General features: G+C 39.8%; 1 protein-coding gene across 20 annotated transcripts in view; it reads left to right on the top strand.

The window, feature by feature from the left end:
- The first annotated feature begins 8,199 nt into the window (after window positions 1–8,199).
- The window catches only part of MAP4K4 (mitogen-activated protein kinase kinase kinase kinase 4), a 258,922-nt gene continuing 244,397 nt past the window's right edge, over window positions 8,200–22,724 (top strand). For 6 of the 20 annotated variants that reach the window (XM_056808401.1, XM_056808403.1, XM_056808396.1 and 3 more), the window contains exons 1-2: window positions 8,201–9,145; window positions 9,808–9,873. In XM_056808401.1, the coding sequence (XP_056664379.1) occupies window positions 9,089–9,145; window positions 9,808–9,873 (123 nt within the window). In that variant the 5' untranslated portion in view covers window positions 8,201–9,088. Of the gene's footprint in view, window positions 9,146–9,807; window positions 9,874–22,724 lie in introns of all 20 variants that reach the window. The other 14 variants (XM_056808412.1, XM_056808409.1, XM_056808411.1 and 11 more) reach the window with 5 other exon arrangements.

Below are 22,724 nucleotides of genomic sequence, written 5' to 3'. Positions count from 1 at the left end.
ATGTACCTACTCTCTAGGGTTTGCTGTATTATGGGAGAGATGGTATAGTGCCACTCAGTAGATGCTTTATGTTAAATTGGTTTATTTATTGGTGTATTGTGTATTATGCTGAAATTAAAAGCACTATATATTTATATGTACGAATGGATATAGCTGTGGATATACATATGTAGAGGTATGCATGTCTACATGGATTGTCTAAGATGTGACTTGTAAGAAAAATTAATAGATATTTCTGTAATCTTGACTACTTCTCACCAAAGGAAATTCTGATTCCATCTTTAAGGGAAGCAGAAGGGACGAAAGCCTGTCTATTATGTCCTTTAGTCTGAGAGGTATACTGAACAAGAACTATATCTATTCTGCTCCTCACCCTTTAAATATTGCTCATTTAGGCAAATGATTTTTAGATTCAAAACAAAATCCACTTCTCTGGCGTGTTTTAAGAAAGAACCATTTGCCCTTAGCTTATATCCCCCTGTTTGTTTCTTTTCCACTAAACGGTGCTTAGACAAAAAGAAAATGAAGATGTCGTACAGATTAGAGTATGCCAAAAACATCTTTGAGTAAATGAGCCCTTCAGACACTTCCTAGCTGTGTGACCCTGGACAAGTCACTTAGTACCAGTTCCCTGGCCCTTACTGCTCTTCTGCCTTGCAACCAATACATAATATGAATTCTAAAATAGAATGTAAGGATTGGGAAAAAAAAAAGTAAAGGAGTTCATTAGATGAGGCATGAGATGAATCTTAGCTCAACCAAGAGAGTGGTTCCAGTATCACCCAACAAATTCACCAAACTCAAAGAAGGCAAGTTAGAAATCAGGGATATTTTAAAGATCTGGCTTCTCCTATAGGCCTGTTGCTTCTGAAGTTGTTCTTTTTTTTTTTCTGCCCTGTAATTAGTTCAAGAAAATGTCTGGAATCCTGAATGTTTGTACTGTAAGCTCTGCCTTGGAGAAGGTCCGAGACCAATGCTGCTCCTCACAGGGTGGTTGAGTTGTTACTTGTTAGTGGAACAGGAGCCCTTTGAGGGCAAGGACTGTTTTGGTTTTATCGTTGTATGCCCACTGCCTGAAACAGTACCTAACACAAAGTAAGTACATTAACACATGCTTATTGAATATGTCAGTATCCTCTTTACCATTTAAAAAATTATCATGCAATATGCTGCAGCCTTGACTAGAAACCTGGGTTAGAGATGATTAATCATCTTTGCCTATCACTATGGAGGGTTGATTCCATATGCTATGGTCACATGATTAGGATCCAAAAGCATAATAAATTCAGAAAAGAGTCTGAGTTTGTCAGAGATGAGGTTTGGACACCTGATTTTTGACCTTTCAGAGAGCTAGGCACAAGTGCCTTGTAGAGAGAGATGGAGCTAAAGAATAGAAGCTACTTCTTTTTTACTCAAATTCTGAGAGTTTGCTGGCTATTCAGTATTTCTGCCTATAAATAAAATATGTAAAAGGCAGGAAGAGCATTTGGGAATATTTGAGAAATTTTTTTTAAACCCTCACCTTCCATCTTAGAATCTACACTGTGTATTGGTTCCAAGGCAGAAGAGTGGTAAGGGCTAGGCAATGGGGGTCAAGTGACTTGCCCAGGGTCACACAGCTAGAAAGTGTTTGAGGTCAGATTTGAACCTCAAACCTCCCATCTCTAGGCCTGGTTCTCAATCCACTGAGCTATCCAGCTGTCCCCTTGGGCATATTTCTTAAAAATTTTTTTCTTGGAACTTGTTGCGTAGACTCAGGATAGAGATTAAGGAGTACCTTGTTCAGTTATGTCTGACTCTGTGACCCCATTTTGGGGTTTTTGTGGCAAAGATACTAGAGTAGTTTGCATTTCTTTCTCCAGCTCATTTTACAGATGAGGAAACTGAGGCAAACAGGGTTAAGTGATTTGCCCGGTGTCATATAGCTAGTAAGTACCTAAGGCCAAGTTTGAGCTCATGAAGATGAGAGGGCTCTATCTCCTGTACCACCTAGCACCAACTTAATGGTTAAATTGTATCTGCTGAGGACAGGAAAAAAAGTAGCTGCTGAGGGGACAGCAGCTGCTTATTAGGGTAGTGATGGTGAACCTATGGCACAGGCACTGAAGATGGCATGCAGAACTCTCTCTGTGGGCACAGGGCAGCCCTCCCCCCCCCAAGGTCATTACTTGAAAGGCAGAGGGACTTGGGTAGAGATGCTTCCCTCCCAGTCTCCACTGCATCTGATGACATTTTTCAAATCCTTTGCCCCTCTGCCCAGCAGCCCAATGGGAGCACACAGGGTGTAAGGTGGGTGGTTTACAGGTGGAAGAGCTGGAGGGAAGCAGAATGCTCAGGCCACTCCCCTCCCCCTCTCAATACTCCCTGAGGACATTCCTCATTTTACCTGCCCCTCCACCCAACAGCTCAATGAGAGCACTTTCTTCCTTCCCTATATGGGCTAAAGGGGGGAGGCAGGGCACACCTGGCACTTGATGGGGGATGGGGCCTGGTACTCCATCTCTAAAAGTTTTGCCATCACTGTTATAATAGGATCTGGGAGATTTTCCTCATGCGTTAAGGAGTTAAAGCACACCTTTCTATGCAGCCAGGAGTAGTAAGAAAGTATAGAATTGGGGGGGGGGGGTGCAGCTGGGTAGCTCAGTGGATTGAGAGCCAGGCCTAGAGATGGGAGGTCCTAGGCTCAAATCTGGCCTCAGATACTTCCCAGCTGTGTGACCCTGGGCAAGTCACTTGACCCCCATTGCCTAGCCCTTACCACTTTTCTGCCTTGGAGCCAATACACAGTATTGATTCCAAGACGGAAGCTAAGGGTAAAAAAAAAATAAAGAAAGAAACTATAGAATTCAGGTCTGGTGCCTACAGAATTTAGACTCACCAAGCTGGAAAATAAAAATATATTTTAAGGAAATATATTGAGTCCAGGAGTTTCCAAAGTTCTTGAGTATAAAGTCTTTTAGATATATATATTTTATAGATAACTTTTGCTTCTGCATCACCTACATCTCCCATTCACCCTCTCTTAAACAGGCATTCTTTATAATAAATAATTTTTGAAAAGACAAGGAATATATGTAGCCCAGGTTACAACATATATGTTATATAATATATGTTGTAACCTGGGCTACAGGGTTCCACATTATTGGAACTGGGCATGTCTAGACAAGCCCAGATTACTTAGTATTGCCTACCCAAGGTCCTTCCTCCAATTCTGCAGAGAAATGCGGAAATGTGCCTTCCTACATGTGAACACTTTTTTAATGTAAAGAAAAATATTTTGACTCTCCATAGGATAACTGTCAGACTAGTGTACAATGACTGAGAAAAACGTATACTGACATACAAACTTTTTGCAACAACTCAGTGATCACACACAGGGAATCTATAACTCAGGTGAGAAGTCACTATTTTAATGTGAACCCCTAAATGGATGAAAGATTGCATCTTTTGAAACAGGAGGACCTGGGTTCAAATTTGACCTCAGATACATCCTAGCTGTGACCCCTGGGCAAGTCATTTAACCACTGTAGCCTAGACCTTAACTGCTCTTCTGCTTGGGAAATGATACTTAGTATTTATTCTAAGTCAGAAGGCAAAGTTTAAGGAGGAAAAAAAGATTGTATCTCCTGACTTTATGCTCTCTCCTATGCCTGGAATAGTCTTCCTCACTTCTGACTCTTAGAATTTATAGATTCTTTCAAGACGGAGTGTAAGGACTACTTCCTACAGGAAGCTTTCCTGACATGATCCTCTCCCAGGTGGTTAGTGCTTCCCCCCCAGATATTACTTTGTATATGTCTGAATATGTTTGAGAATCAAAACAAAACTCACTTCCCTGGAATGTTTAGATTGTGTCCTTCCAATAAAATGCAAGTTCCTTGAAGCCAGGGACAGTTTTCTTTTATCTTTATATCCTCCATGGCTAGTATAGTGCCTGGCATACTATAGTCACTTAAGGAGTGCTTGTTGAATTGAAGTGAACAGAATAAAGTGAGATCCAAATAATCTAAATTACTTTGCCACATCATTCACTGAAGCATTAGCAGATGCCAAACCAGGACTGTCCTTTGTTTTTTTCACTCCTCAGGAATAAAACCAAGTCTTTATCTGTGAGTAATATTTTATCATTTTCAACCACTAATAGATATGTTATCATATAGAGTCCTCTTAACAATCCTATAAGATGGCATGGTGGTTATTGTCTTTATTTTCCAGAAGAGACCTGTCTCAAAGAGGTTGTGCTGAGGTTAGGGAACAGACACAAAGAACATTAGACTGGAGTCAAAGGAGTTCAGATACCAGCTCTGATTAACCTACTATGTGACTATGAACAAACCACTTCACATCCCTAAGCCTCAGTTTCCAGATCTGTAAAAAATGGGACAAATACTTACACTATGTACTCTGTAGGGTAACTGAAGAAAATGCTCTGTATATTGTAAATTTACTTCCTTTCAATGATTCATTTAATTGGTGTGGGTAGGAATTGCTATGGACTCCCCCACACACACTCCACTCCCCCCCCAAAAAAATCAGCATCCAGCTAATCTGATAATGATGCTCTCTGGATCTGGGTAGGCTAGTCCTTGGAAGACATTTCCAGTGCGTGCCTGGCTGGAAAATAAAGCAATTTCTTTTTGATTCTGCCGTTAATATCATTGAGAACCCCAAATCACTTCTACATCAATTTAAAGCATTACACTACGACCTTACTGTTGACACACTTTAAGCATTATAAAAATATTACCAATAATAAAAATATGTGGAAGAATATGAAGTCACCAAACAGTTTAGTGATTGCGAAATTTTTCTCTTCCCATTATTCCAAGACGGTTAGGGAGAGGAGTTTTTTCTTTACCTTTAACTCTCCTCCCCAGCTTCACCTCAGTTTCCCAATCTAATTTAATCAATGCAAAAATCTTATTAAGCACCCTACTATGTGCAAAGTACTGGAGATAAAAAGATTAAAAATCAAGCAAACCAGTCTTTGCTTTTAAGGAATTTGCTTGCTGGGGGGCAAACAACCAGAAAACAAATGACTAGTTCACTTCTCATTCTAATGACTTCCAGGATGTTTTTTCACAAGTCTTTTACCTTCCTTCTCCCTTTCAAACTGGCCCAAATCTTCAAATGATCCTAACCTCTAATCTCTCTCTTATCTCCACTTCTCTCAGCCCGGGCTCTTGCTTAATCCATTCTTAGACTGAAAATACATTTTTGACTGGAGAACTCCTACCCTTTTTGCAACAAAGGTTTTTCACCAGGAAATGTCTAGTAATGTGTGTAGATGTAGGCTGTTGGCCTAATTTAATACTATCGTGTTATTACCAGCACATTGCTCTGAATGGGTGAAAATTTATGGCCTGTCTGTCCTGTTGTGTGTTGTGAGGATGTACATTTACATTTAACTGCTTGCTAAGCTCATTAGCCATCTCCTGGACCATCCAAGTCCAGACTATTAAACCCAGGATATTTTCCCTTAAGCTTTACTAATACTCAGGATTTCTGGGTTCTTTTTTCAGTCCTGAATGAGCCTAGTAGGTTATTCAACTTTTCCATGTCTCACTTTCTTCATTTGCCCCTATAAGGGTACCTAACTTTATCTCCAGCAATGAGCCTTCATCTCTAGCCAAAAAAAAGCTAGTTTCCCAATCCATGTCCTCAGTCTACATTATAGTCTTTGTTCATGCTATTTCCCTGGCCTGAGATAACCATCTGGCACCTAATTACTTTAATGCCTTGTATTGTTATATTTTCATGTGTTATTTATTTTATGTCTTGTACAGTGAACGGAACATGAGAATGAGAAGATCTGGGTTTTAGTTCCCACTTATTGCCTAGGTCGTTGTATGACTGTTGGCAATTGGTTTTACCCCTCTGCTCTTCACCTTTAAAATGGGAATAAAATTACTTTTTATCAGTTCTCTGTGATTAGGATAACTATGTGTGTGATAAGGAAAACTATCAGGAGTTATGGAAATGTGGGTTATTCCTGTTTTCCTAGCTGTATTATAAATTCCAGGAAAAGAATTCAATCTTTTTACACACTCACCAGACCTAGCACAATACCTTGCACTCTATGGTTTTTCAGTAACTCACTATTTTAGGAAAGCTCAGGCATGCTTTATCTCATTTCCTCCTCTCTAGTCTCCTCCTCCAATGTTGCCACCCTGCTGCCTAGCATCCGGTACCCTTTCCTTTCCTTCCTCAGTTTTGTAACCTTGAACCATGATCAAATTAAATTCTGCCAGTCTCCCTGCATGGGGTGCATCAATCTACTTTTCTATGTCCCTGCTCACTATTCCTGTCACTTTCCAAACCAAAATAGTCTCCCCCTCTATCGGTTGTTTCTCTTACCTAGAATGTAAGCTTTTCCAGGGCAGGGATTCATCTTTGATTTTTCATTTCTCTCCACAGTAATGAGCACAATGTTCGACATATATCAATTATAATAAATAAAAAATATTATATATAATATAATAATATATAATATACATAATATAATATATAATAAATAAAAAATAAAATAAACATATAAAAAATAAAAAATATATATTTTTAACAGGCACTGAGGCAGCTGGGTGGTACACTGAATACAGTGCTGGAACTGGAGTCAGAAAGACCTGAGTTCAAATGTGATCTCAGATATTTCTTAACTGTGTGACCCTGGACAAGTCACTTAACTGTGTTTACCTTAGTTCCCTCATTTGTAAAATGAGCCAGAGAAGGAAATGGCAAACCCTTCCAGTATTTCTGCTGAGAAAACCACAAATAGAGTCATGAATAATGGAACACAACTGAACAAGAGCAAAAAATATTTTCCATTCATTCATAGTACCTTGGCTGATTCCTATGCACCAGGAATTGTAAATTAAAGAGAAAAAGTGTGTAGGTGCCAATTAGCCTTGAAAAGACAAAAAGGTAATAAATGAGAAGCCTGGTGAGTTTTCTACATTGCCAGGGCTATTCCAGTTTAGAAGAGGGCGCTCATCCAGAATGATGGGAAAAGACTTCTGGAAGAATGGATTTGAGCTGGGCTTTGAAGACTTGTTGGATTGGTAGCAATGATGAGGGAAATTTAAAGGCATGGTCAAAGGAAGGTGAGAAATAGTTGGTTAGGTATTCTTGGTGGGAAGCAGTGAGAAATCAAAAGTTGATAGCCATTCAATAAACTTATTTAATTGGATTGAATTGCCTGACTAGCTTCCAAGTTTGCCAGGAGGAAGAACCAGTTAGAAGATCTTTTCTGAGAAGTACAGCCTCCCTACTGTGGGCTCAAAATATCAGGGTTCACACCAACCACGCAGGGTGGCACCAGAATGAAAAATCAGAACAACTCTCTGCTGGCTCTATTTTGGTTGCTTCTTCTTCATGACCCCTGCAGACTGGTAGCTGGGGGAACCTGGAACTACAAAATCCTGTTATGAAATAAACTTGAGCAAAACAATTGAGATAGAAAATACTTAGGAAAGCAGACATGGGGGTCTGAAAAGAAGCAGACTCATTTATCCTGGAGGGGAAGGTGGGAAGAAGGGAGGGTGCCTTCTGCTTCCACAAGATTCTCCAATCCTTTCCCAGAACACCAACAGGCCCAGCCAACCTCGGTGGGACACACCCACTGCCCGAGGTGTCAGAGGGGGAGGGGTCACTCATTTTCTTGTTCTTTACCACGGATCCAAAGTGTTTTTTTTTTTTTAAATTATGTTTTAGGGTTTTTGTTTGTTTGTTTGTTAGCCTTTTTTTGATTTTGTTTTGTTTCTTCTGATGGTGGCCCATCCTCTAGGCTGATATCCTTTCATTCTCTGTTTCTAAACCTTTCAGAACACATGGCCCATAAAGTGTTAATTTCCTTTCTCTGACAATTTAAAAGCTCTCCTAATTTTTTAATACTGGCTTTCCCTTGAATCTTATCGTCTGAGAACGCTACATAGCCAGACAAGTGTGTGCGTGCAACACACTCGGTATTGTTTTTATAGGTTGACTTTTTTTTGTCTTTTAAAAAAAAGCAAACCCCCCAAAAAACTATTTTCCAGCCTGGTTGGAAAAAGGCCGGGGAATACCCCCGCAGCCTGGGAGTTACTTATCTATTGTTCTCTGCCACACCCCTGTTGAATATTGATATATCCGTTCAAGTAGACTCCGAAACGGAGACAGAGAAAGCGAACTGGATAGGATTTTTTTCCCCCCTTCTAGTTTACCCAGAAGTGCTTTGGGGTGTGTGTGTGCGTTTCCGCTGGTTTTTCCTGTTGGAGAAGGAAAGGGGGAGCTGTTTTCTCTCTCTCTCTCTCTCTTCTCATAATCTATTTTTTGTATCCTTTTTCTCCTCCTCTTTCTCCTCCTCCTCTTTCTCCTCCTCCTCCCGGGTTATCTTTGTCTGGCTCACTCAGCCCCTGAACTCTCCCCAGCGCTGCACTCCGAGTCCTTGGCCAGTGTGGATGTGTGTGGTGCCCTCCGATGCAACAGCGGCCGGAGCAGCAGCAGGGCTAGAAGAGAGAGGGAGGAATCAGCGTGCCCCTGAGCTTCGCTTTGCAAAGGCAGGAAGAGCAGGAAGGAGGGGAGCGGTTCGGTGCCCTTCTCCCCCAGCCGCCGCCACCGGCGGGGAGCAGCAGTCCAGGAGGCCCCAGCTGCTGCCTTGCCCCCACCCTCCACCACCTTCCTCGCCCGTTTCTCTGGGGGAGGAGGAGGGGTGTGCAAATGCGAGCGCGGCCGCTGGGCGTGGAGGAGGAGGCTGAGGCTTGAGCCGGGAGTGGGGGAAGAGTCTGGTGCCGTCGCTGCCACCTCAACATGGTGTAAATCCGCTTCCGACACTCCACGCTCCCAGTCTCTCTCTCCTCGCTTTCTGTCTGTCTCTTACACGCACACACAGACACACACACGGAGACCTGGGGAAATAAAAGCTCGTCTCTGGGAAGCGAGCAATCCAGCGGCGGCAGCAGCAGCCTCAGCGCCGCCTCCCAATGAAGAGCAGTCTCAGGCCGGCGGGGCTCATCTCAGTGTGAAGAGCTGCTGCCATCGACCATTCGCCCTTTTTAAAAAATTCGAATTGAATTTAAAAAATAATTGAAAATTTTTTTTGCAAAAAGAGAAGATGGCGAACGACTCCCCTGCAAAAAGTCTGGTGGACATAGACCTCTCCTCCTTGCGGGTGAGTGCAAGCGACAATGAACCCCCAATCCCCTACCCCCAATCCTTCAGTTCCAGCCGTCGTCCCCCCTCCCCCCACGCCCATGCCCTTCTGCTCCCCCACTCCCTTCTCCCCCTGGTACCCTGCCCTGCCCTCGCGGGTCCAGCCGTGTGCGTGTGCCTGGGGTTGGGGGATGGGGTGGGGGTGCACCAGGGAGGCAACCCTGTGCCTCCACCGGCCTCCCTTGTGTGCCTCGTTGCCTCTCTTCCTGCCCCACTCTGGGTGGTGCTGCCGGGGCGGGGGGGGGGGGTTTGGGGGAAGAGTTGGAGGCTGCTGGGCTGATGCTTTTCCTTTGTTTGCATGTATTGGCATGTGCGTGGAAAAATTAGGGCGCAACAGCTGCACCCAACATCCTCCAGGCTCCAGACTCCGTTGTGATTTGTTGTTGTTGTTGTTGGGTTTTTTTTTGCAAGACCCCCCTCCCTCCCCCTTACTCTTTCCCGGGCCCACCCCCACCCCCCAGCCCTCTACACACACTTTGACATAAAGCAACTTCTTTATTCCTTTGCGTTAAAGGCAAAACTAACTTCTTTTGTATGCCTCTCATCTTTCAACTCCACCCCCCCTTCTGAAAAAAAAAAAACAACAACCAAAAAACAAATCCTCCCTTCTTTCCTCTCCAGGATCCTGCTGGGATTTTTGAGCTGGTGGAAGTAGTTGGCAATGGCACTTATGGACAAGTCTATAAGGTTGGTGTCTGAGCCCTCTTTGTTTACCATGACATTTTGGGGGAGGGCAGAAGGAGTTGGAATAGCCCTGTGGACTTGGCTACCCCCATTGGTCAAGTAAAGTTGAGGAAGTTTTTGCAATGGCTCTTTTTCCCCCACTCCAAATTCCAGGTTCAGTCCTATTGGCCTTAAAGGACCTCATTTCCTGACTTTCAGATAGGAAATAAACTATTCTCTCTGGCATGTGCTTTTCTTGAATAAAAATGGGGGGGGGGCGGTGACGACAGAGAAGAGAAATGTTTTCATAAGGCAATTTAAATTTTTTTTTAAGACCTACCCAGTTGAGTTTGTGTAGGTTAATTAAAATTCAGGAATGTTTTAATAGGCAGGCATTGCTTATGTTCATTTTAAAGCACTGCCTTGGCCTTCTTGAAATTGTCATCTTGTTTCCATGTTTGAACCTCTTCCAAGTGCTCAAGGTGAAGTTTGGTATTAACTGGTGCTGCTTTGTAACTTAGCTGGGTGTGCATCATACAGTGTACTTGCTGATGGATATACTGGATGGAGAGAGCTGGGGGAAGGGGGCAGGGACAGGGACTGAAGATTTAGGCATCTAAAGCAGGAAGGATTATAGTGGGAACATTATAAAATCAGAATTCCAGGAATAACCTGTTTGGCAAGTGCATAATTAAAGCAGAAATCAGGGAGAGTGAGAAGTGAAGAGGATGCCCTTGTTTCACACTCATCCCAAGTCTTCCTTTTTTTTTCTTTCCCCCAAATGAACAGTGAATGGAATAGACAGGTCTTAAGACTGCATGACTCTGCAATGAGTAGCAGCTACCTGGTGTGACTAACAGTTATTGTACAATTTAACTAATAATACGTGGTCTTAAAGGAAAAGCTGTAGGAAATAATAATAGCTTATTTCGGGTAGCACTTGAAGGGTTTACAAAGTACTTTCATGAAATTCTGTGAGGTAGGTAATGCATTTTATTGTTCTAGGATTCATTTTAAGGTCCATCTTGTTCCATCAGCCCTCATTTTACAGATGAGTAAAGAAGCTTCTAGAGGTTAAAGGGCTTGACCAGTGTCTGAGAGCAGGGATTGATACTCAGGTCTTCTAACACTGACATCAGTGCTCTCTCCATGCAACTAGACAACTTGGGAAGTAGAAACAGAGCCTTGAAAACTTAGAAACAAAAAGGTTAAGTTCTCTCTCCTTTCCAATAGTGGTTTTTTAAATCGCTTTGTAGAAAAATCTATTCTTATTGTGAAAAAAAAAGTTGTATGATTATTTTATTCTAGCTAATGAATGTATTTGAATAGGTACAGGCACTGTTTTTGGTTGTACAAATATTGAAACTTTAGCTTTTGCACTTAAGAATATAAATTCTGTCCTATTTTGGACATTTAGAATCTTAAAAGCTTAGAGTGTTAGAGCTGGAGGTGAGTCTTAGGCATTCTCTAGGCCAAACCCCTTCATTTTCTAGTGACTAATCATTTTTTTTCCTATCACTGGAGCCCTCTTCTTCCACCTCTTCCTACTGTGGCTGTGAATGCTCTTCAGTTAAAACATTAATGGATGTTTGTGGATTGTCTCATGAATGAATTAGCATGTATTTTGTTAACTTATCTAGTCCTTGGTTAGGGAATGGGAACACTGTTCACTACTGTAATCTGGTTTCCATCTAGAAACAAATTTGCCTAATTCAATTTAGAAGTCTTGGGAAAATGAATCCTTCCTAGCGTGGTGTCTCTTCTGAAGGTCCGCAACACTTGCTTAAATAAACTCCTCTTGTGATCAGCAGAATAATAACTACAGCTCACTCTCCCCCACTTTTTCAGGTCAAATCTAAATTGTGAATGGACACTTAGGATGATTTTGCAGAAATATGTTATCCATTTTTTAGTGAGGTTTAGTGAGCTTATTTCTGTTGAAGCAAGGTCCTCTGCCATCCGCCTGGCTTTAAAATAAATCATCAAAATGGGTGGGTAGGTGAATGTGAACTAGGGGTAGGTTATCTGGGTCTACAGAAGCAAGATTCTTATTAAAATCAACTGGTTGTGGAGGATGGGGCCTTTTATTGCAACTGTTAGAACTCGTGCTTAGACAATTTATTATTATTAAAACTCTTTAGTGAGGATTTTGTAAATGATTTGAATTCTTTTGCCTTCTGGATTCCTTACTTGTCTTCTACCCCCCCCCCCCCTTTCTTTTCCCTTAGCTTCCTTTTTCATTTTGAAACAAATTGGCTTGAGAATTACTTTTGGGTATTTGAAATGCTGTGTCTCAAGTCTCTATGACTACTACATCTATTCAGGTTGAAGGGATATTGCCAGCCATGCAAATATAAGCAATTCTAGGTAATCCTGGTGTGCGATTTAGGAGCTGATGAGACTATAACATCATGATGTTATAGGTGATCCCTATGAAGAAGGATTGTTTCTTCAGTGCATCTTGAAAAAAATATTTCTTATCTTAGAGGAAATAACATTTTCTTTAAAAAAGATTTTTTAAAAAACATTTGAGGCCACTCTCCAATGTACACTCTCTTCATTTCTTATCGATTTCTACCATTGTTTTGATTTGGTGCCAGGCATTGTGCTAAGCACTTTACACTGATTATCTCAAATCTCATAACAGACCTGGGAGGTAGGTGCTATTATCATCCCAATTTTAGAGATGAGGAACCAGAGGCATAGAGGTTTAATGACTTGCCTATGGATTGATTTTTCTGGGGTCAGACCTCTATTAAGTGTCCAAACTCAGGTTTTCCTGACTCCTCCTGAGTCTAATACTCTTACTTTGGCACCAGTGGTTATTGCAACCTTGAACACTTGTTGGTGACTGCTGACATTCTAGCAGGGAACAGACATGTAGCATTATTCATATGGAATATAAGTGGGCATTGTGTTACTTAGAGCCTTTATTTTCTGTGAACTTCTACAAGCTGTGTGACAATGGGCAAGTCACCTCTTAGTACCCTGAGCAACTTCCTTGAGATTATAGATTGCAGAGAAGGTGCTGACCTGTACAAGTAGAGGGAGTTGTTCCTTATGCTAGTAAAAATTGGGTCCAGTCCTCTTTATCCCTATAGTTTTGGATAATTTTTGCAATGAGAGCCAATCCCATTGAGTGGTTAATGTTGCATAAGTGATCACACTTCTTTAATGTGTACCTAAACTATTCTTTTCCATTTGGTGATTTTGCATTAGAGTTTTTTCCCTTCCTAAGGATGTTGTATCTCCTCTGAGAGGGCTTATTATATATAGTATTGTTGAGTTGTGTAGCTGAAGTGAGTTGAAAGAGGAATTTTTCTTTTTATCATTTCTGTGTCTTCTAATAAAAGAAGATTGGTTCTTTAGAACCTCTGTTTTTTGGATATTTGCAAATTTGATTCTGGGTATGGATACTGGATAGTTTTTATTATTTCATATGTACATACATATATACACATGTATTAAGATCTAAACAAGTCAGTTTCTTATATATATTATAGTTACATACATATTTATATTTTTAAAAATCCTACCTTAATTTTAGACATTTGTTTACTTTCCATAATTGTTGGCCTTTGGTGAGTCTGTAGAGGAGATGATATTCACAACAAATAATTTTCTTTTTCCCATTCCTTATTGAAATGTATGTGTGTATCTATGTATGCACTCATATATTTTATTCTGCAAGCTAACAGTAAAAATGCATTTTAAGCTTATAGCAATTTATAGGGGAGGTATATGTGCATAAAAAGGCTGGTTGGTTACTAAATTTTATGTATGTGTCCCTCTCTGTCTTTATATTTGAGTAAGTCAGTTGCTCTTACTTGGCACCAGTGAAGAGGGCAACGGTTTGAAAAATCCAGGACCGGAAATTTTAAAGCTCTAGCTCATTTCTAGTTAGAATTCATTCTGAGTTGCCTCTCCTCCCCATGACTAATATCATTGGGTATTTCCCAAGCACATCATGTTTGATAGAGGTAGAAAGTCCAGAAACCTCATGGATTGATAGGAAGAAGTTGACACTGAAAATTTGATAGAAACAATTTACAAAAATAATTGAGATATTAATATGAAAGTGGGTGGTTTATTGTTAAGAATATTAGGAAAAGAGACCTGGAATTTATTCCTGATTGCCATTGACTTCCAATATTATCTGATTGATTCATTATTCACTCTTTTATCTTAATTTTCCAGACTATTAAATGGGAATGACATCTGTCTGCTTCCATTTTCTAATGGGGTCTGTAAGGATGAATAAAGTGGTGTTAAAAGCACTTTACATTCCTTTGAAAGTGTACTATAAACTCAGACTTTAAAAAATTATTTAAAATTTGGACTGGAGTAGTTAGTTAACTGGAATGGGATCTTGTGTGTGATTCTCCAAATGTTATTTTCTTTTCTATTGTAGTATCTTTATTTTAGTTCTTTGAATATCCTTTTTGTTATTGTTTTCATAACATTAGATAAGAATGTTCTGTAAAGCCAAATGTTTTTATTAGGGGAATGATTGCAGAGTGCTTCTTCAGCAGGTTATATCAGCTGATCTTTAGTATAGTGACATGTGTGGACTTGTTCTTAAGCATGGATTTCCTTCTTAGAGCATGGAGCTTGAATGGTTGTGAGGAAGGTCCAGTGGACATGTGTTCTTTTCTATTTCTTTTGAGCCACAGAAAACTTTATATGTGACTTTAAAGCCCTATATAAAAGTCAGCTATTATTATAATTTGGTTTGTGCTTGTTTAAAACTTTATTCCAAATACCCCGAACTTTCTATTTAAGATTGGAAGATTAAGAAAAGAGAAAATGGCATTATTCTAAATACATGTTTCATATACATATTTTTTTTACATAGGATATACATATTGGTGCAATTATCTTTGACTGTTTCCTCTCCCTACTTTAATATTTCCTATATGTCATTTAAAAATAGTTCTGTAGTGTTAATTTGTTTTAATATGCCACAATTTGCTTAGCTGTTACTTATTTTTTTTGGCTGGGGATTCTAGAATCTTCTTTGCAAAGTTATTTTCCTTTGGTATACCTCAAGGTCATTCAAAACTTCAAAAATGTATTATATTGAAGTAGACTAAAGCAATTAGTGGCCTTGAAAACAAAATGATTGCCCAAAAGAGTCAGTAGCCCATAAACATTTATTAAGTACCTACAGTGTGCCAGGGTATCTGATGGAATGGGGGAAGGAACGGATAAGTTAATGAAGGCCAGAGTAGTGAAGCTAGGAGGGAAAGGAGGAGATGCTTGCCCTGGGTGCCCCTCTTAAAGGATATGGCAGGAGCTTGTGGATGTCACCCTCCATCCTGTCCAATCAAAGAGAGGGGAGGGATCTAGGGTCAAGGGATATTGACAAGATGCGAGTTTCAGAGTTGTATGATCTTGCAAGATGGTGAGATTCAGAGGAAGAGTAGCCAGGTGGGAAACAGTCAGGAACTTTTGAAACACTTAATGCTTTTATCAGGGTCCCCCAAGCAGAATTGAGATTTCTTTTTGTGTTATTAGTGAGATGTCAAAAGACAAGTGTTTTGAACCACTCACTGATCTTGAGAGAACAATATAGTGCAACTTAAAGTTTCTGAAGAGAAATTAAATGCTACCATGCAGAATCTGATGATCGATATTGGACTGAACTGATATTGTATATACTCTGAAAGAATATGTGTAAAGGTCTTTGTAACTTTTGTCTAGCTACAAAATGGCATTAAATGAGTTAATAAAAATAAGATTTTTAGTAAATTGTTGAAGAATTTACTTTAAACAATTAAAAACATTTTTATGCTACAAAGGGGTCTTGCTAATAATGATAAATAAGTTTTATCTATTAAAGCAGGTCCTTGTGTGACTAATAATTTGAAGTATTGTTAGTGGTATTTGTTATACTTGAAAGTAATACGTCTTAAAATATTTTCTAATTTGTACTTTAAATTACTTTATCCTCAACATTAGTCCAAATTACATGTTTTACTGTATTGTACCCCTCCAAATGATGTTATTGTGAAACTATTCGAAAATAATATCCCTACAGTAGCATCATAAAGCAACATTGTGAAACCTTGAGGCCTAAGTGAGATAGTTGGCTTTAATAGTAGCTTTAGCCACTAGGAGGTACAATGGATCCTTATAGGCGTGGACTCTGAAAGGCTTATCTTTTTTAATTTAAATTTGGCCTCCAACACTTCCTAGCCCTGTGACCCTGGGGAAGGCACTTAACCCATGTTTGCCTCAGTTTCCTCATCTCTAAAATGAGCTAGAAAAAGAAATGGCAAAACCACTCAACAACTTTGTCTAGATAGCTCTCTACATCAACAAAATAAAGAGTCTTTCTTTTGAACTAATTGCCCTGGGTAATGTCTTGGCAATTCAACTGAAATTGAAGGTAAAGAATACACCCATTCTAGATAAATCTATGATTTCCCTTTTTGGCCACTGAACTGATTTGGTGATAAAGGGATCCACAAAACTATCTGTTCATGTCATAACATCTTATGAGAGATTTGGAAGGTACATTTAAGGCCATCGAATCCAACTCCCTCATTGTATAGAAGTAGAATTTGAACGTGTTCCTCCAGTTGGCTCTTGATCAGCACTTCTGATTACTGTATCTGTGGCAAGGCTTGAGAACCTTGCCTTCAAACTAGGAGCCAGATCCCCAATTTTGGAAACATTTTTTAGTTATTTTGCAGAAAGGAAAACATGTATTAGTTTTTAATCTTTGGTTAAGACTACAATACGCATATCAAATGCTCTGTTGAAGAATTACTTCTCTGTAAGAGATCAATGATTTATTAGGGCCATGTAGCATTGGATTTTGGTGCTTTGAGGTTTATGTATAGAGGATATGAAAGTCTTGTGGCTTTTGGCCTCTTCCCTCCTTCCTTCCAGGCTTTCTTCTCCTTCTAGCCTGAGCGAGCGGAACTTGAACTGGATCAAGGGAAAAGAAGCCTGAAGAACCTTCAGGCCCGAGTGTAGGAGGCTGGTGTTGATGTGATAGGAAAATGTGAACATCCATAAGTGGGAAGGAGTGAAGCCAGTTTTGGGTGAAGTTGTATGGCATCCCAGTGAAATTGCTAGCTGCCATGGTTACTTGGCATCTGTGATTTGTCAAGCTATTCACCAAATAGCTGATGATCACATCAGCAGGTCCAGGAGTAGAGGAATTGGGAACACTGTTGGATTCTCCTATCTGCTGTTGTAAGAATTGGGAAGTCAGGGCACTAGGCTTGTGGTAAGATGCTTTGGGGTCTTGTAACTGGCCCATGGGTAGCTTATCCCACTGGGAAACTTGATTCCAGACCCTATAGACTTAAAAGGTCCTCTCCCCTCCTTTAACATCATCTTAACTTTGGAGTTTTTAAGAAATCAGTTTTATCTCAATGTTTATGAATGTGCCTTTGTTTTTCAAACTAATGGTTAGCTTAAATTTAAAACAAAAATTTTACTTCTTTTTGTCTAGTGAAAAAACTAAACTTTTCTCGCTAAATTAAGTGTATTTTGGCTTTGTAAACTCATTTATCCTTTTAAAGAAGATGATAACTGAATTTTCTTAAAATTGTGAAGCAGCAATACAGATGACCTAGTAGGGGTACAAGGTGAACAAGAAGGAATGGTTCCTTCTGATGAAAATATCACATTTCTCAGGTGATATAGCTGACTTTTGGAAGGGTTGGAGGGAAAGTAGGATAAAAGAAATAGGGAACAAGGTATAAAAATTAAACAGATTTTCAACTATACAAAGGGTAGATAAAAAGGAAGGGAAAATTGAGGGGTGAAGCAGGAAGGATCATAGAAAATGAGATATAAATATCCTAGAGCCCATCTAACCTAAAATTAGGCTTTTAAATAAATTTTAAAATGAGGAAGAGGAGCCAGCTTGGTGGCTCAGTGGATTGAGAGCCAGGCCTAGAGACAGAAGGTCCTAGGTTCAAATGTGACTCCTAGTGATGTGACCCTGGGCAAGTCACTTAACCACCATTGCTTAGTCCTTACCAGTCTTCTGCCTTGGAACCAATACATAGTATTGATTCTAAGATGGAAGGTAAGAGTTTAAAAAAAAAGGAAGAAGAAACCAAGACTAGGGATGTTAAGTAACATGCTTGAGGTCAGATAGGTAGTGAGTATCAGAACCAAAGTTTGAACCCTGGTTTGCTGCATTCAGAACCAGAGGGCTTTTTGCACTGTTAATATGGAATGGTTTGAATCCTGTTGAAAGGGGAAGGTTTGGGGGATGGGGAGAAACCCTAAAGGAATTAAGGAATGACTGATAATAATAATTAAATTCAGTGCACTAAAAGTTGATCTGCTCCATCAGGTCAGAGACTGCTTCTTTGGTGAGTCTTTATATTTTCCCTCAGTGTCTGCATATCATAGGCACTTAATGAATGCTTATTAAAGTTGGTGAGACAATAAACTATAGACTTTGGCATGGGTACTGACTTTTTTTTTTGGTAGAATAGAGTGATTTGTGAAAGTGACCAAAGCAGATAAGTTAATGAGTTTTTATTAATCATCTGCTATTTCTCCATAATAAATGTTTGGAAAATGGAAATGCATTGAGTAAGTGCTTATGGCGCTAGGTGCTATGTTGCATGAGGATAATGATGTTCAGTTGGTTTTTTTTTGAGTGTGTGGCCTCCTCTTCATGATCCCTTTTGGCAAAGGTATTGGAGTGCCTTTTTCTTCTTCAACTTATTTTACAGATGAGGAAACTGAGGCAAACAGGGTGGAGTGACTTAATCAGAGTCACCCAGCTAGTAAGTATAGGAGGCTAGATTTGAATGCAGGAAGATGAATAAGTCTTCCTGCCTCCAGGCATGGCACTCTTATCTGCTTCTCCACCTCTACCTGCCCAGTCATCTTGGGTGATACAAAAGAGAGCCATCTTCTGCCCTCAAGGATCTCACATTTTATTGTGGGAGAAGGAAGACCAGGGAAGGACCTTGTGTGGGAATGATGGGTGGAGCCTTGGCAGTCCTTGAACCACTTCTTTTTCTGAAGCAATGGCAGGTATAGATTTGGTTCCTAGAGCTAGAATTAGGAAGGGTGGAGTAGGTGCCAGGTGACCCTTGGGGGTGAATGGGCAGCGTGGTCTGGTCCTTTAGATTTGGAGGGTAATCAGTGTCAGCCCCTGGGTGTAGTTACAGAGCTGGGCGGGTTAGCTGGGGCCATGTTTTTTTGGTCCAGTGGGGATGGTAGGATTCCAGGTGGGAAGGGGAGAGGAGAAGAGAAGCTTCTTGAATGGGATGACAGAAGAAAGCCTGTTCCTTGTGGCAGAATGGAAAGTGGAGGGTGGGGGGGTACTCCCAAAGTAAGGATTATATTGTGTGCACCTTCCTTCCTCTCTGCTTTTGAAAAATGAGATCTAAATGCTTAGTGAAATTTCATTGAATGCCTCTGACCTTTTAATAGCTGGTATGTTAGTAAACAGTCTCTTTTGAGGGAAGAAAGAAAGAGCTTTAGGGTATTAAGTTCACACTTGATATAGTAAATATAAAAAAAGGTTATAAACAAACTCTGTTTTTATAAGAATTCCTTGACCTGCCATTAAGAAAAATCTTTTCTTCCTGATTTCTCCCACCCCATCCTCCCTCTTACCACCGCTTTCCCTTCTGGGAAAGATAGTCCAGATGAGGGAGAGACTATGAAATTGATGAGTAAATAGTCATCCTTGTGAATTCACATTATTTCTTTAAAACATGAATACAGTTCTTTTCTTATCACTATAAAGGCAAATTGTTCACTATCAATGAGATCACTGGTATCAGGAACTGGGCCAAACAGTTTGTCTCTCTTCTTTCTTTTCTTAGGGGGATTCTATTGTGTAGAAGCTAGAGGATTGTCATGTGATTCAGAAAAATGGTATTTTTCTTTACCCTAATTAGTCTGTTTTACAAGCATTTTTTTAAAAAGAGCTAACTTTGGAAGGTAGGGTGTACTTCAAATTAAGTTTAGTTTTATTTTATTTTTAAAACCCTATTTTTAAAATCAATACTGTGTATTGGTTCCAAGTCAGAAGAATGGTAAGGGCTACGCAATGAGGGTCAAGTGACTTGCCCAGGGTCACACAGCTAGGAAGTGTCTGAGGCCAGATTTGATAGTTTTCATTTTAAATTAAAGTTAGTAATAGTTTGGTATTATTTTTTTTTTCAGCCTTATCTAATCCTATTCCCCACAACATATATTTTTTTTTAACCCTTACCTTCCATCTTAGAATCAATACTATGTATTGGTTCCAAGACAGAAGAGTGGTAAAGGCTAGGCAATGGAGGTTAAGTGACTTGCCCAGGGACACACAGCTAGGAAGTGTCTGAGGTTAGATTTGAACCCAGGACTTCTTGTCTCTACCCACAAACTGGACTACTTGCTGTAGCCTGGATATGATCATGATTTCCTATCTTTATGGCTTTCCAGATTTCTGGAATGATTTCTCTCCCTACTTCGCCTATTCAGTCCTTGTAACTCAACTCAGACATCACTTCTTTTATAAGACTTGCTCTTCACTCTGCCCCTTTTCATATGTCAGTCTTCTGATACTTTTTTGCCTCTTGGAAGTTTTGATTCTGTTATTTTTGTTTGTATCCTATGTGTTTCTAGATTAGAACAAGAGCAGGGAATTTGACTTATTTTGGTTAACTCAGTGTTTGGAGTAGAGCCCTATTTGTGGTGGGCATTTAAATAAGTTCTTGTTGAATTAAAATTGGTGGGGGAAAGCATATGCCAGAATATTTATCATGTTTTTTCTTTCTTTTCACACACCTTCATCACTTAATTTTTATTGGGAGTTTGCCACGCCTGGATCAGTTTGGGAAAGTTTAGTTCTTTTTCATTCTTTGGAATTTTCACTTGGATCCCTGTTGATTTATGGAGGGTTGTTTTTAGATGTTTAGAGAAAGCATGTGGCTGAAGTAGTTATTTGAATGTCAATTTGCCTGACAGGCTAAGTACTGTAGTTTCAGAATGAAAAGGAACCTTAGAGATGATCTTGGCTAACCCTTCTCCTTTTACAGATGAGGAAACTCATGCTTAGAGAGGTAATTTGACTTGACCAAAGTTATGTGGGAAATAAGTAAGGGAGACAGGATTTGAACCTCTTGACTCCAGAGGCAGTATATTCTTTTCCATTGCCATGCTGGAGTTTGGAATTTCTTGTTTTGAGGAATTCACCAGAAAACTATAATACTGTCTGAACTTTGTTAAATGTATATTAGCTGGATTTTTAACTTCTTCCCATGTACCTAAATATTCTTAATTGCTTGATGTACCTATGATAAAATGCTTTTTATCATTTATTTATACCCTTACCTTCCGTCTTAGAATCAATGCTATGTATTGGCTCCAAGGCAGAAGAGTTGTAAGGGGTAGGCAGTAGTAGGGGTGAAGTGACTTGCCCAGGGTCACACAGCTGGGAAGTATCTGAGGCTAGATTTGAACCTAGGACCTCCCATCTCTAGGGCTGACTCTCAATCCACTGAGGTACCCAGCTGCCCCTAAAATGCTTCTCACATTCTCAAAGACCTTCTTACCCCTAGTCTTCATGGGTCCTGGCAGACCTGTAGTGTGTACCTTTATGACTAATGTGATTTGGATAGTATTCATAAGATGATGTTTATTTGGATCTTGAACTATGCAACCAAATTGATTTCTATTTTGTTTCAAATGATTAAACTCATTGGATTATTAATTTTCTTTTTTTTTCTCCCTAAGAAATTTAAATTCAATTTATTAATCCAATTACTCTTCATTGTGTGAGGCATTGAAGAGAGTGCAAAGTAAATTATAGCTTTTTTCCTCAACCCTCTCATTTGATAGGTGAAGAAACTGAGACCCAGTGATGTGAAGATAAGTGTTCGAGGGTTCTTTATGAACCCTGGGATGTGGTTTTCTGGATTTGGTGACTGAGTAACTGGTTGTTCTTTTTTTCCTTTTATTGTGTGTGTTTTAAATTTTGTGTCTTGGTTTCCCTATCTCACCAAAGAGGGAATTGCATCGGTTACTCATGAGACTGACCAGCCGCTAATTGGCACCTCTGTTTCCATTCTGGTCTAGTTTCCTCTTTCTTAGGAAGTCTGGTGGTCCCTGACTCCCAGCTTCTGGCCATATTTGTGTGGACAACTCATCAGCTTTAGTCATCCTGCTACTCAGAATCCTGCTACTCAAGCGATTCACCAGTCTCAGCATCCCCAGTATCTGGGACTAATGGTGTGCTGCGCCACCATGCCCAGAATATATTCCTTCTAGGTCAGCAAGTCAGTAAGCATTTACTAAGTGCCTGTTGTGTGCCTGGCACTATGCTAGGTGTTGGAGACACATACAAAGATTGAAACAATCTCTGCTTCAAAGGAATTTACTTATTGATCTAAAAAACATTCTCCTTGCAAGAGGAAAGAAAAAAATGCAATGAGAGTTTAATGGTTCTTTCACTTCTTAGTCCATTCTTGATATCCTCTCACTGGACCTCTTTTCTGATCTTTTTTTCTTACATACAACATAATTATCAAAGACTGTTTTGTTTGAGGACTTAGGTTCAAATCTAGACTCTTCCAATTTTACTACTTATGAAATTTTGGACAAATCACTTTTTCAGTTCACTCATCTGTAAAGTGAGATCAAAACTGACTAATAAAATTCTTTTCAGGTTTACATTTTATGTTCCCATTAGTTAGGGGAATATCATATAAGCCAATAAAGAGATACAAAACAAACTATTAGTCAACTAGTTTATTACAGACCAGGCAGTCAGAGGGATTTCTTCATGGCCAAGATGGCAGTTGCCTTGGACAACATTCCAATCCAAGAGGCAGGAGAAGCAAAATGTATTGGGTATTGGAATGACAGAGTTGCCATCTATTTTGGAGGGTTAAAGC

The sequence above is a fragment of the Monodelphis domestica genome, chromosome 8 (assembly GCF_027887165.1).
Source record: "Monodelphis domestica isolate mMonDom1 chromosome 8, mMonDom1.pri, whole genome shotgun sequence".
Taxonomy (NCBI): Eukaryota; Metazoa; Chordata; class Mammalia; order Didelphimorphia; family Didelphidae; genus Monodelphis; species Monodelphis domestica.
The sequence above is the reverse complement of the archived record's forward strand: the minus strand, read 5'-3'. Positions and strand labels throughout refer to the sequence as shown.